The 12,183-nt window shown below is 40.8% G+C and overlaps 1 protein-coding gene across 3 annotated transcripts in view; it reads left to right on the top strand.

Annotated features, from left to right (window-relative positions):
* SEC11A (SEC11 homolog A, signal peptidase complex subunit) overlaps window positions 1-12,183 on the top strand; it is a 46,474-nt gene that overhangs the window by 33,762 nt on the left and 529 nt on the right. For 2 of the 3 annotated variants that reach the window (XM_004056699.5, XM_055362852.2), the window contains 2 exons: window positions 2,656-2,775; window positions 11,467-11,524. In XM_004056699.5, the coding sequence (XP_004056747.1) occupies window positions 2,656-2,775; window positions 11,467-11,524 (178 nt within the window). Of the gene's footprint in view, window positions 1-2,655; window positions 2,776-3,519; window positions 3,558-11,466; window positions 11,525-12,183 lie in introns of all 3 variants that reach the window. The other variant, XM_063698794.1, reaches the window with a different exon arrangement.

Here is a 12,183-nt window from a genome sequence, read left to right as displayed (position 1 = left end):
ACCCTTCAGAATTTTTCCTTTTTTCACTTACTGAATTGTCAGCTACAGATTATTTTTCTCTGTATATATTTGCATTTTTTCTAACTGGCATCTTATTTTTAATGTGACTGTTTGCACTTAACCATCTTTGGTGTTTGCAACACCTCCCAATTTAGTTTCCTCTGCAGATTTAACATCTAGTGAGCCAGTTTCCGACTTAGAATCTAAGTGGATATTAGCCCGTAGAAACCTGAAGCTAATTTTCTTCTTTCTACTACGGTGGTCAATCCAAATGCACTTTGAATTAATTTTCAGCTAGTCTTTATCAACTGTAAAATATACTTTGCTTTCAATTAAATTTTAAAATTACTAGAAACTTCATGGTTCTTTAGTAGAATTAAACTAATAATTTTCTGATCAACAAAATGCTGTTCCTGGCTGGGCACGGTGGCTCACGCCTGTAATCCTAGCACTTTGGGAGGCCAAGGTGGGCAGATCATGAGGTCAGGAGTTCCAGACCAGCCTGGCCAAGATGGTGAAACCCTGTCTCTACTAAAAATACAAAAAAATAGCTGGGTGTGGTGGCGGGCGCTTGTAATCCTAGCTACTTGGGAGGCTGAGGCAGGAGAATCGCTTGAACCCAGGAAGCGGAGGTTGCAGTGAGCCGAGATCACGCCATTGCACTCCAGCCTGGGTGACAGTGTGAGACTCTGTCTCAAAACAAAACAAAACAAAACAAAAAAACAAAATACTGTTCCTGTAAACCCTGGCATATCTGAAGAATTGAGGTATTTCTTCTTTGAAAGCTAACATTTTTTCCTAATATAAAAGTAATTCATGTTTGTTAGAGAAAAAAGAAGATAAAGGTAATCTAAAGAAAGCCATAGATAGCCACTGTTTATCCATTGGTCTATTTATACATTGGTCTGTATTATTTTAGATCTTGTCTAATACCTTTTTTTTGCTTTTATTTTCTGAATTTGGGGAGTTTCTGACATGTACAGAAGAGTATGAGGAACCCCCATGTATCTATCATCCCTGTCCCAGTGATGATTAATATGATAGCCAATTCTGCTCCATCTCTACTCCCACCTCTTCCCCTTCCTGTGTTATTATTATTTGTTATTCAAGACAGTGTCTCACTCTGTCTCCAAGGCTAGAGTGCAGTGACACGATCACAGCTCACCGCAGGCTCAATCTCCCTGGGCTTAGGTGATCCTCTTACCTCAGCTGGGACCACAGGCGCACACCATCATGCTTGGCTAATTTTTTTGTATTTTTTGCTTTGCCATGTTGCCCAGGTTGGTCTTGAACTCCTGGGCTCAAGTGATCCACCCACCCACCTTGGCCTCTTAAAATGCTAGGATTACAGGAGTGAGCCACTGCCCCTGGCCAAACAATTCTTTAGTTTCATCAAGTTTTTGATATTTGTTCAAATCCCCAATTGTGTCATAACTTTCTTTTTTTTTTTTTTTTTTTTTTTTGAGACGGAGTCTCGCTCTGTCACCCAGCCTGGAGTGCAGTGGCGCGATCTCCGCTCACTGCAAGCTCCGCCTCCCGGGTTCACGCCATTCTCCTGCCTCAGCCTCCCGAGTAGCTGGGACTACAGGCGCCCGCCACCACGCCCGGCTAAGTTTTTTGTATTTTTAGTAGAGACGGGGTTTCACCATGTTAGCCAGGATGGTCTCGATCTCCTGACCTCGCGATCCGCCCGCCTCGGCCTCCCAAAGTGCTGGGATTACAGGCGTGAGCCACCGCGCCCAGCCCTGTGTCATAACTTTCTTAAACAATTTGTTTGAATCTGGACCCAGATAAAGTCCTCAGCTGCACTTAGTTGATGTGGCTTTATACTCTCTTGTTTTTTTGTTTTTTTCGTTTTGGGATGGAGTCTCGCTCTGTCGCCCAGGCTTGAGTGCAGTGGCATGATCTCGGCTCACTGCAACCTCTGCCTCCCGGGTTCAAGTGATTCTCCTGCCTCAGCCTCCTGAGTAGCTGGGACTACAGGCACCCACCACCATGCCCAGCTTATTTTTGTATTTTTAGTAAAGACAGGGTTTCGCCATGTTGGCCAGGCTGGTCTCGAACTTCTGACGTCAGGTGATCTGCCCACCTCGGCCTCCCAAAGTGCTGGGATTACAGGCGTGAGCCACCGCGCCTGGCCGTCTCTTGTTTAATCTATAGGTTACTTCCCTAACTTTCTTTGTTCCTTGCAAGTCATTAGTTGGAGAAACTGGGTTATTCTGTAGTTTCCCATAGTCTGTATCTTGCCAATTATATCCTGTGAGATAGTTTATTATGTTCCTTTGTTCTTTGTGTTTCCAGAAAATTGGTAGTGTGTATTTATTTTAATATAAAAATGAGATTGTACTGTACATGCTATTTTGTATTCTTTTCTTCACTTCATAAAATTTGTACAGTCTTGTCATTCTTCTATACCATTATTTTAATGCTTACATAATATTTGAGCTCCTTAATATTGGATCTTTAGTTTGTCTTTAGTCGTTTATAAACAACACAGCTATTAACATTCTTGTAGCTCCATAAATAATTATTTTGACACTAGAATGGTGATAAGATACCCCAGTGCCACAAACATTTTTGGTTAACAAGAACAGATTTTGTGCTTTAAATGCCATGAAGGTATTTGATGACTTGGGTTTCCTTTACTCTTTTAAGGCAAAATGGGCATATCAAGTTTTTGACCAAAGGAGATAATAATGCGGTTGATGACCGAGGCCTCTATAAACAAGGACAACATTGGCTAGAGAAAAAAGACGTTGTGGGGAGAGCCAGGGGGTAAGTATAGAGGGGAGCATCTCAAACTTTTTATATCACTTGAAGTGTGGCCCTCTCAATCATATTATTTGATCATACACAGTTGAATATAGAGGTTTGGTTCTGGTTCCACCAAATCACCCTTGTGTCCTTTGAAAATTTTGCTTCTTAAAAAGTGTCTAAAATTTCAGGTATACTACTCCAAAGGTGAGGAACTGGGTGGGGTGCAATAAAAGAATAATAGAATACTAGTGATGAGATGGTGAATTGGATGTGACAATTTTAAAAAATGTGTTCACTTATTTGGTTCACTCAAGAAATAGTGGGCACCTTCCATGTGCTCTTACGTCCACACTATGCTAGCCTCTGGGGGTCTAGAGCACTATTAATCCTGCCTCATGAAAGTTACATTTCTTTTTTTTTTTCTTTTTTTTTGAGATGGAGTCTTGCTCTGTCACCCAGGCTGGAGTGCAATGGCGCGATCTCAGCTCACTGCAGCCTCTGCCTCCTGGGTTCAAGCGATTCTCCTGCCTCAGCCTCCCGAGTAGCTGGGATTACAGGCGCCCGCCACCATGCCCGGCTAATTTTTTTTTTTTTTAGTAGGGATGGGGTTATACTTATATTTCTTAAGAAGTACTAAGTCAATAACTCAAAGTGTTCATCCAAATTAGTTTTATCATGTTAATTTAATCCATAATATTTCTAGTCTTGAAATTGATGAGGTTGAATGAAATTAAAAAGTTATATTAAGCCTGTTTGTTTCAGATTTTGTCAGGAGAACAGTTCAGTGGAGGACAGGAATTGTAAGTTGTTGGTATTAAGGAAGTATGGCATTGTTGCTCCCTTAATGTAATTAATAGTATTAACAATAACTCACGTTTATTAGGGCTTATTGTGTACCAGAGACTCATTCTAAGTGCTTTACAAGTATTACCACATTTTAACCTCAGAACAACCCTAATATTCCCATTCTACAGATGAGGAAACATAAATGAGTTAGGTTATGTATCTAAGATTATACTGATGATCGTAAGTGGCTGGCTGCATAGTCCACCTTAACCATCATACAAAAATTACTAGTGTAACATTTCTGAAATGGATAGTTGCTAATTCTCACTAGTTAGATGCCACATGGCACTTTTGCCACTGTCAGAACCTCTGCTCCTTTTGACCTAGAACAGACTGTATGGATACAGAGTTATTACACCAGTAAGCAGGTCTGAGATACGCAGTTCCCATAGAGAAGGAAGTATGAGTTGCTAAGTGAAAGCTTCCTCAGTTACAGCACGAGAGATGCTCAGTTTGGGGCCAAAGAGATCAGATCAGAACAGGTATCATTGTGCTTTGCCTGCTTCAGAGCTGTGGTTGTTATTGTTGTTTTAATATGTCCCCGCTTTAAGGAACTTTTCCTTTGATGGAGCTAAAAATACTTTTATAATCCAAATTAGGTCATCAGTGCTTCTGAGAAATACTAGTCCCCATCTTCCTCAGTTCCCAAGATGCTGCAAATGTGATTATTTAAACTCTCCAATCTCTTTGAGTCTTTGTTTTTCCTCAAATTATAAATGTCAGATTCATGTAGAAACATAAGAAAATATCGATAATCAAAAAGCAGAGTCACTTCTTGTCTCCTTTTTCTTGATCTCCATAAATATTTACTATTAACTTTTTGGTTTGCGTTATATTAGCCTTTATGTGTAGAGATAAAAATATTAATGAGTACTTTTTTTTGCCTTTTTTTTTTTTTTGGAGACAGTCTTGCTCTGTCACCCAGGCTAGAGCGTGGGTGGCATGATCTCAGCTCACTGCAACCTCTGCCTCCTGGGCTTAAAAGATTATTGTGCCTCAGCCTCCTGAGTAGCTGGGATTACAGGTGTGTGTCACCACACTCAGCTAATTTTTTGTATTTTTAGTAGAGATGGGGTCTCGATATGTTGCCCAGGCTGGTCTCAAACTCCCAGCTTCAAATGATCCACCTGTCTTGGCCTCTCAAAGTGCTGAGATTACAGGCATGAGCCACAGCACCCAGCCCTAGTATGTACATATTTATACAAACATAAAATGCATTTTGTGTGTGAAAGGAGAATGGTCACACTATCTTATAACCCCTTTTTTACCCAAAAAATTACTAGCATATTTACAAATCAATATATTTATCATCATATCATCATTTTCAAAGCTGTATGCTATTCCACTGTATGGAAAGACCATATACTCTATCCTATGGATAGAACATATAGATTTTATTCAGTCAGTCTCCTGTTGTTAGGTATTCTGATTGTTTCCAGCTTTTTTATTGTGAACAATGTTATGATAAATATCCTTATTATGTATATCTCAGCATTTCTGCCCAATCATTCTTCAGAGTAAATTCCTAGAAGTGGAATTACTGGGTGAAGCATACTCATATGTTAAGGCTTTTGACAAATTTTGCCAAGCCTGTTTCATTTATACTCCTGCTAGTACAACTGAGTGTTCCTTTATCTGGGTCTTCTTTTTTTTTTTTCTTTTCTTTTTTTTGAGGCAGAGTCTTGCTCTTTTGCCCAGGCTGAAGAGTCTTGCTCTGTTGCCCAGGCTGGAGTGCAGTGGAGCAATCTCAGCTCATTGCAACCTCTGCCTCTCAGGTTCAAATGATTCTCATGTCTCAGCCACCCAAGTAGTTGGGATTACAGGTGTGTGCCACAACTCCTGGCTAATTTTTTATATTTTTAGTAGAGATCGGTTTTCGCCATGTTGGCCAGGCTGGTCTGGAACCCCTGGTTTCAAGTGACCTGCCTACCGTGGTCTCCTAAAGTGCTGGGACCACAGGCGTGAGCCACCACACCTGGCCTGGGTCTTGATTCTTAAGTGTTTATTACAGCTTTGTCTGCTCACTCTGGCCCATTGGTTGGGTAAAAGATGCATCATCCTACGAAAGGTTAGGGGAGCTTTCACTCAAGTAACTTGTCTTCTGGAGAATTTTTGAAAAAATTCTGGGCTGGGTGTGGTGGCTCACGCCTGCAATCGCAGCACTTTGGGCGGCTGAGGCGGGCGGATCACAAGGTCGGGAGATCGAGACCATCCTGGCTAACACAGTGAAACCCCGTCTCTACTAAAAATACAAAAAAATTAGCTGGGCATGGTGGCGGGCGCCTGTAGTCCCAGTGACTCCGGAGGCTGAGGCAGGAGAATGGCGTGAACCCGGGAGGTGGAGCTTGCAGTGAGCCGAGATCACGCCACTGCACTCCAGCCTGAGCGACAGAGCGGCACTCTGTCTTAAAAAAAAAAAAAAAGAAAAGAAAAAATTCCACACTATTTAATGCTATTTTTAAAATCCCAACATTGAAACTATAGACCATTTTGAGCTTTTACTTAAAAAAAATGTAATAGTCTAGTACTCTCTGCATTAAGGAAGTTTCTGTAGGGAAAAAAAACCTAAGACATGAACAGCAGAAGCACAGAATCTTAACTATATAAATTTACTTTCCATTGATTGTACCTCTACTGAGCTTGACACGTAATGGAACATAACACTTTCTTTTGTGGAAATTGTGTTTATAAAACACTAAACTGGTATTTCAAAGTCAGGATGTACACAAATCTTAAGAACAGAGCTTTTCCACAGGCAAGTCTGTTACTGTAGTACATACGTCTTCATGCTTTTTTTTTTCTTGAGACAGAATCTCACTCTATCACCCAGGCTGGAGTGCAGTGGCAGAATCATGGCTCACTGCAACCTCCACCTCCCAGGCCCAAGCAATCCTCCCACCTCAGCCTTCTCAGTAGCTAGGATCACAGGTGCATGCTATCACACCTGGCTAATTTTTTTAATTTTTGTAGAGATTGGTTCTCCTTGTGTTGCCCAGGCTGGTCTTGAACTCCTGGGCTCAAGCAGTCCTCCACCTTGGCCTCCCAAAGTCCTGGGGTTACAGGTGTGAGCCACTGTGCCTGGCTTCCTTTATGCTTTTTTTTTTTTTTTTTTTTTTGAGATGGAGTTTTGCTCTTGTTGCCCAAGCTGGAGTGCAATGGTGCGATCTTAGCTCACTGCAATCTCTGCCTCCCAGGTTCAAGGGATTCTCCTGCCTCAGCTTCCTGAGTAGCTGGGATTACAGCTTCCTGAGTAGCTGGGATTAGCCATGCCCAGCTAATTTTTTGTATTTTTAGTAGAAACAGGGTTTCACCATGTTAGCCAGGCAGTCTCGAACTCCTGACATCAGGTGATCTGCCCGCCTCGGCCTCCCAAAGTGCTGGGATTACAGATGTGAGCCACTGCACTCCACCTCCTTTATGCATTAAAAAAAAAAAATTTTTTTTTTTTTGAGGCAGAGTTTCACTCTTGTTGCCCATGCAACAGCATGATCACGGCAACCCCCACCTCCCAGGTTCAAACAATTCTCCTGCCTCAGCCTCCCAGTTAGCTGGGATTACAGGCATGTGCCACCATGCCCACCTAATTTTTTGTATTTTTAGTACAGATGGAGTTTCACCATGTTGGCCAGGCTGGTCTCTCTCTTTTTTTAACAGCTGCACACTAAAAAAATTTTATGTTGAGGCCTAAGGCTCTAAATTAAAATAATTTTAAAAAACTTTTATTGAGATATAATTCACATATATTAGAATATAAAATTCACCATCTTAAAGAGTACAATTCAGTGGGTTTCAGTATATTCACAAGATTGTGCAACCGTCACCACTATCTAATTCCAGAACATTTCTATCACCCCAAAAATAAAACTCAGTACTCATTAGCAGTCACTCCCCATCTACTTCCTGTAGCCCCTGACAGCCACTAATCTGCTTTCTGTCTTTGTGCATTTCCCTATTCTGGACTTTTCATATAAACAGAATCATACAATGCGTAGTCTTTTGTGTCCAGCTTCTTTCACCTAGCATAATGTTTTTAAGGCTTATTCATGTCGTAGCATGTAATAAAAACAATTTTAGAAAATGAAACTAATACTGAACCAATTAAGTATTAATAAAGGTGATTTCTTTCTAAACTCAGGAAGTTGAAAAATTCAAGAGCACCCATTAGTTAAGAAGGAATAGAAAGCAGCAGGTGAAAAGGGTGAAAGATTGGCAGAGGATCGGGGAACAGCAATGTTGAAAATGGAAAGAAGAATTAAAAATATATAAGGAAGGAGTAGAGTAATTGAGCTCTCTGTTAACTGAAATCAGTTTTATGGATAAGACTTTTTGAATGTACTTCTTACTTGAAACAAGTCATTCTAGAAACAAGATGATCCTTTTCTGGTCGTCGTATATTCTCTTACTCTCTCATTTAGTTGCTGCTGGATTTCAGACTTCCCAGATATAGACCCCTTTTGATATTTGACAGAATTGTGCTGGGGTCTCTTCTTAACTTTTGTGGCATCTTTTCTTTACTGTTTGGCCTTTTGTCTAATGATCTCTATGAGCATCAGGAGACAGTGCTTTCTTCTGAGGCTACTTCCTCAGCAGTACCTTTGATCCCAAGAATTCCCACGGAAATGTATTTAACTCTATGAAATGCATTTTACCTTCTAGATATTAACTTGGCACAGGCTGGTGTTGGAGTTGGCTTTGTGGATGGCATTCATTTTACTTACTTTAAACCTCCTGCTTATTAGCAACTCTGCTTTAGCACATGAGTTTATCTGAGCAAAATAGGCAAAAAGTGCAAATGGTTTGAATTTAAGATGACTGATGATAGCAGCATTATACACTTGATTATCAGCTCTTTGCTTATCTCTGTCCATGGAGGGTAACAGTGGTACAGACAATTAAATCTTTTGTTTGACTTTGGACTGCCTCGTCATATTCTGGGATCCTTAGATCTTGCTTATATTACTCCTAAAGACCAAGTTGCTTTCATTTCACTTACAGTGGGCAAAGAAAAGCCAACCTTTAAAAAAAAGTTTCAGGTTGTGTGTGGTGGCTCACGCTTGTAATCTCAGCACTTTAAGAGGCCAAGATGGGAGAACTGCTGGAGCCCAGGAGTTTGAGACCAGCCTGAGCAATGTAGTGAGATGCTGTCTCTACAAAAAAATTTAAAAATTAGCCAGGCATGGTGGCGTGCAATTGTAGTCCCAGCTACTTGGGAGGCTGAGGTGGGAGGATTGCTTGAGCCCAGGAGTTCAAGGCTGTAGTGAGCTATGATCACACCACTGCATTCTAGCCTGGGTGCCAGAGTAAGATCATGTATCAAAAAAATTTTTTTTTTTTTAAATTCCATGGATTATTCACAAGCAGGCTATGTGGTTGCTGGGAGCTGAGGATTGTGGTTCTTTGGGCATAGATATCATTGCATGGAGGTAACAGAGTCTCTGTGTATTAGAATGGCTGCTTATTGATCATCAGATCAGAATTAGCAGCTTAATGTTTTAGTAGAAATCACAGATGCTTTTATAGCTCTTAATCTGTACTTTACTGTGAGGCATTTGCCTTTATGTTCTTAAATTAGGTGATTTACTGAAAGCTATTGCTTTTATGGAAGTGTTAAAAATGAGACAAAAGAAATAACAGTTACTGCATTAAAAAGGAAAAATAATATATATATATAAATATATATAAAATGTAGAAAACCTCTATCCATCCTCTTAGAGCTTAGCCGTGCCATTCTTTAACGACTGTTACTTTTCAGCTCTTGGAGATCCCAGGGGTTGAGATGAAAGCATGAACCCTAAGAAGGGATATTATTTGCCATCACATACCTATATGTGCATCTCACACTAAAATTGTACTTCTTGAATTTTGATGTACAGGAGCATTATTTCGGCCCCACCTTTCAGAAATTCCCTGGCTTAGTTGGTCTGGGAAAGATACAAGAATCTGCATTTGTATTTGTATTTTTATTTTTTATTTTTTTTTGAGACAGAGTCTCGCCCTGTCACCAGGCTGGCATGCAGTGGCACAATCTCGGCTCAGTGCAACCTCCACCTCCCGGGTTCAAGCGATTCTGCTGCCACAACCTCCTGAGTAGCTGGGATTACAGGCGTGCACCACCATGCCCAGCTAATTTTTATATTTTTAGTAGTGACAGGGTTTCACCATGTTGGTCAGGATGGTCTCGATCTCCTGACCTCATGATCCACCCACCTCAGCCTCCCAAAGTGCTGGGATTACAGGCGTGAGCCACCGTGCCCAGCCAAGAATCTGCATTTTTAACAAGCCATCAAGCGGTTGTGACAGAGGAGGTCTAGGCTTTAAGAAACACCAGTATATGGAATGGGAGTTTGGGGATGGGGCAAGAGAGACAGGTCTCAGTGATCCTGCCAGAAGGGAGAGGACAGAGAGGGATGAAGACAAGAGACAGGAAGTAAGGGGAATTCTTAAAGGGAAGTGAAATGTGTCAAAAACAAAATGTATGTTTTCAAGTTTGCCTGAGGCTTTGATGGCGTAGATATTAGGTGGGAGGTAATTTCTGTTTGTGCTGTCTTTGGCATGGTCTGGGCTGTTTTAAAGTGTGCAAAGGTCAGCCTCCACTTCAGCTCAGTGTCCCTATGACAGGCTCTAGCTTAGTACAATATTGCCAGTCCGCTCTGGAGTCCAGCGATAGAAGAGGAGGATAAAGAAGAAAGTTTTACATTTGCTAACCACCTATTCCGCCCACATCGATGGTACCCTGCTAATTTTCTCTTTCTGCCGTGAATTCTTATGATGTCAAAGTAGTCTTTTGCATGGAGAGGAATTTAAGCCCTGGGAGAAAATAGGATTTCCCCAAGAGAGGGCAAAAAGAAGAGGCCCGGACATTCAGACATTCAATCAGGCAGGATGTACTGGATATCTCCTATGTGTAAGGCACTATGTTGACCTTGAGGATACAGGGGGAACAAGATAGGCATCATTGTTGCCTTTATAGAGCTTCTAGTTTGGTAGGGGAGACAGACATGTATCGAATCTGTTGTACAACTAATTATTTAAGTAAAAGTATGATAATTATTATAAAGACCTCAAAGGAAATGTATCAGGTGCTGTAAGATAATTTAACAGGTGGTTTTGCTTAGTTTGAGGGGAAAAACTTTAGGGGCATGAGGAATTAGAAAGAGCTAGTGAAAAGAAAGTGTAGCAGCCAAAGAGTTAGGTGAAGAAACAAATTTGTGGTACATTAAGAAACCAAGAAGGAGGAATTTCCAGAGCATATTTGTGGTCATGAAAGTCAAATGCTGCCAAGATGGAAAGGAAAATGGGAGTTGAGACTGGTTTGCTACATATGGTGATGAAAACTGTTCTAGAAAAGTTTCAAGTTAATAGGACCAAACACAGCTTACAGGTGGTTAAAAAATGAGAAGGTGGTGAAATCCTAAGTACTATAATGAGCTCTTACACTCACTTTTTGGCCACTTAACATGAAGTACTTTGTAATATTCTGGCTGTGCTTGCTTTGTCTCCCCAGCTAGATTGACAGCTTCCTGAAGGTTATGATGATAAACCTAGCCCCTAGCACTGTATCAACATGTAGCATTAGAGTCACCACCTGGAGATCTAAGACCTTGGCTCTATCTGGTGCTGGTTCTGCCACACAGAAACCATGTACCTTGGGCATGATCATCTGTTTCCTCATCTCTAAAATGGTGATATTCCTAACTTTCCTATCACTTGGGCTTTTGAAAGGATCAAATAGGGCAGTATATAGAAATGGACTTTGTGAATTGAAAATTAGTATTCTATAGAAGATATTGATAATATTCAGTGAATGACAACAGCTGCTTTACATCGGAAATTCTGTGATAATCAGTTTTTTGTTTGTTTTAGATTTGTTCCTTATATTGGAATTGTGACGATCCTCATGAATGACTATCCTAAATTTAAGGTAAGAGTCTGTATTATTTGTTTTATTAAAAAATGTAATCTTTTGGGCCAGGCACAGTGGCTCACGCCTGTAATCCCAGCACTCTGGGAGGCCGAGGTGAGTGGATCGCTTGAGCCCAGGAGTTCAAGACCAGCCTGGGCAACATAGCGAAACCCCGTCTCTATTAAAAAAAAAAAAAAAAAAAAAAATTATTAGCCTGGGCGCAGTGGCTCACGCCTGTAATCCCAGCACTTTGGGAGGCTGAGGCAGGCAGATCACCTGAGGTCAGGAGTTCGAGAACAGCCTAGTCAATATGACAAAACCCCGTCTTTACTAAAAATACAAAAAAATTAACCAGGAATGGTGGTACACACCTGTAATCCCAGCTACTGGGGAGGCTGAGGCACGAGAATTGCTTGAATATGATAGGTGGAGGTTGCTGCTGCACTCCAGCCTGGGTGACAAAGTGAGACTGTCTCAAAAAAAAAAAAAAAGAAAATTATTTAAAGAAATGTGATCTTTTGCTTAGTATTGGAAACTTTTAAATGGATTACAGTTAAAAGATGAAAGAATAATTGGGTAGTTTAGCAATATATTCACAAAGACCAGTTTGTTAATTAACTCTTAGAACCTCTGAACTTTTCAACGCTTCTCTGACTTGTGGTTCTGTGTTTATTTTC

Source organism: Gorilla gorilla, chromosome 16 (genome assembly GCF_029281585.2).
Source record: "Gorilla gorilla gorilla isolate KB3781 chromosome 16, NHGRI_mGorGor1-v2.1_pri, whole genome shotgun sequence".
NCBI lineage: Eukaryota > Metazoa > Chordata > Mammalia > Primates > Hominidae > Gorilla > Gorilla gorilla.
The sequence above is the reverse complement of the archived record's forward strand: the minus strand, read 5'-3'. Positions and strand labels throughout refer to the sequence as shown.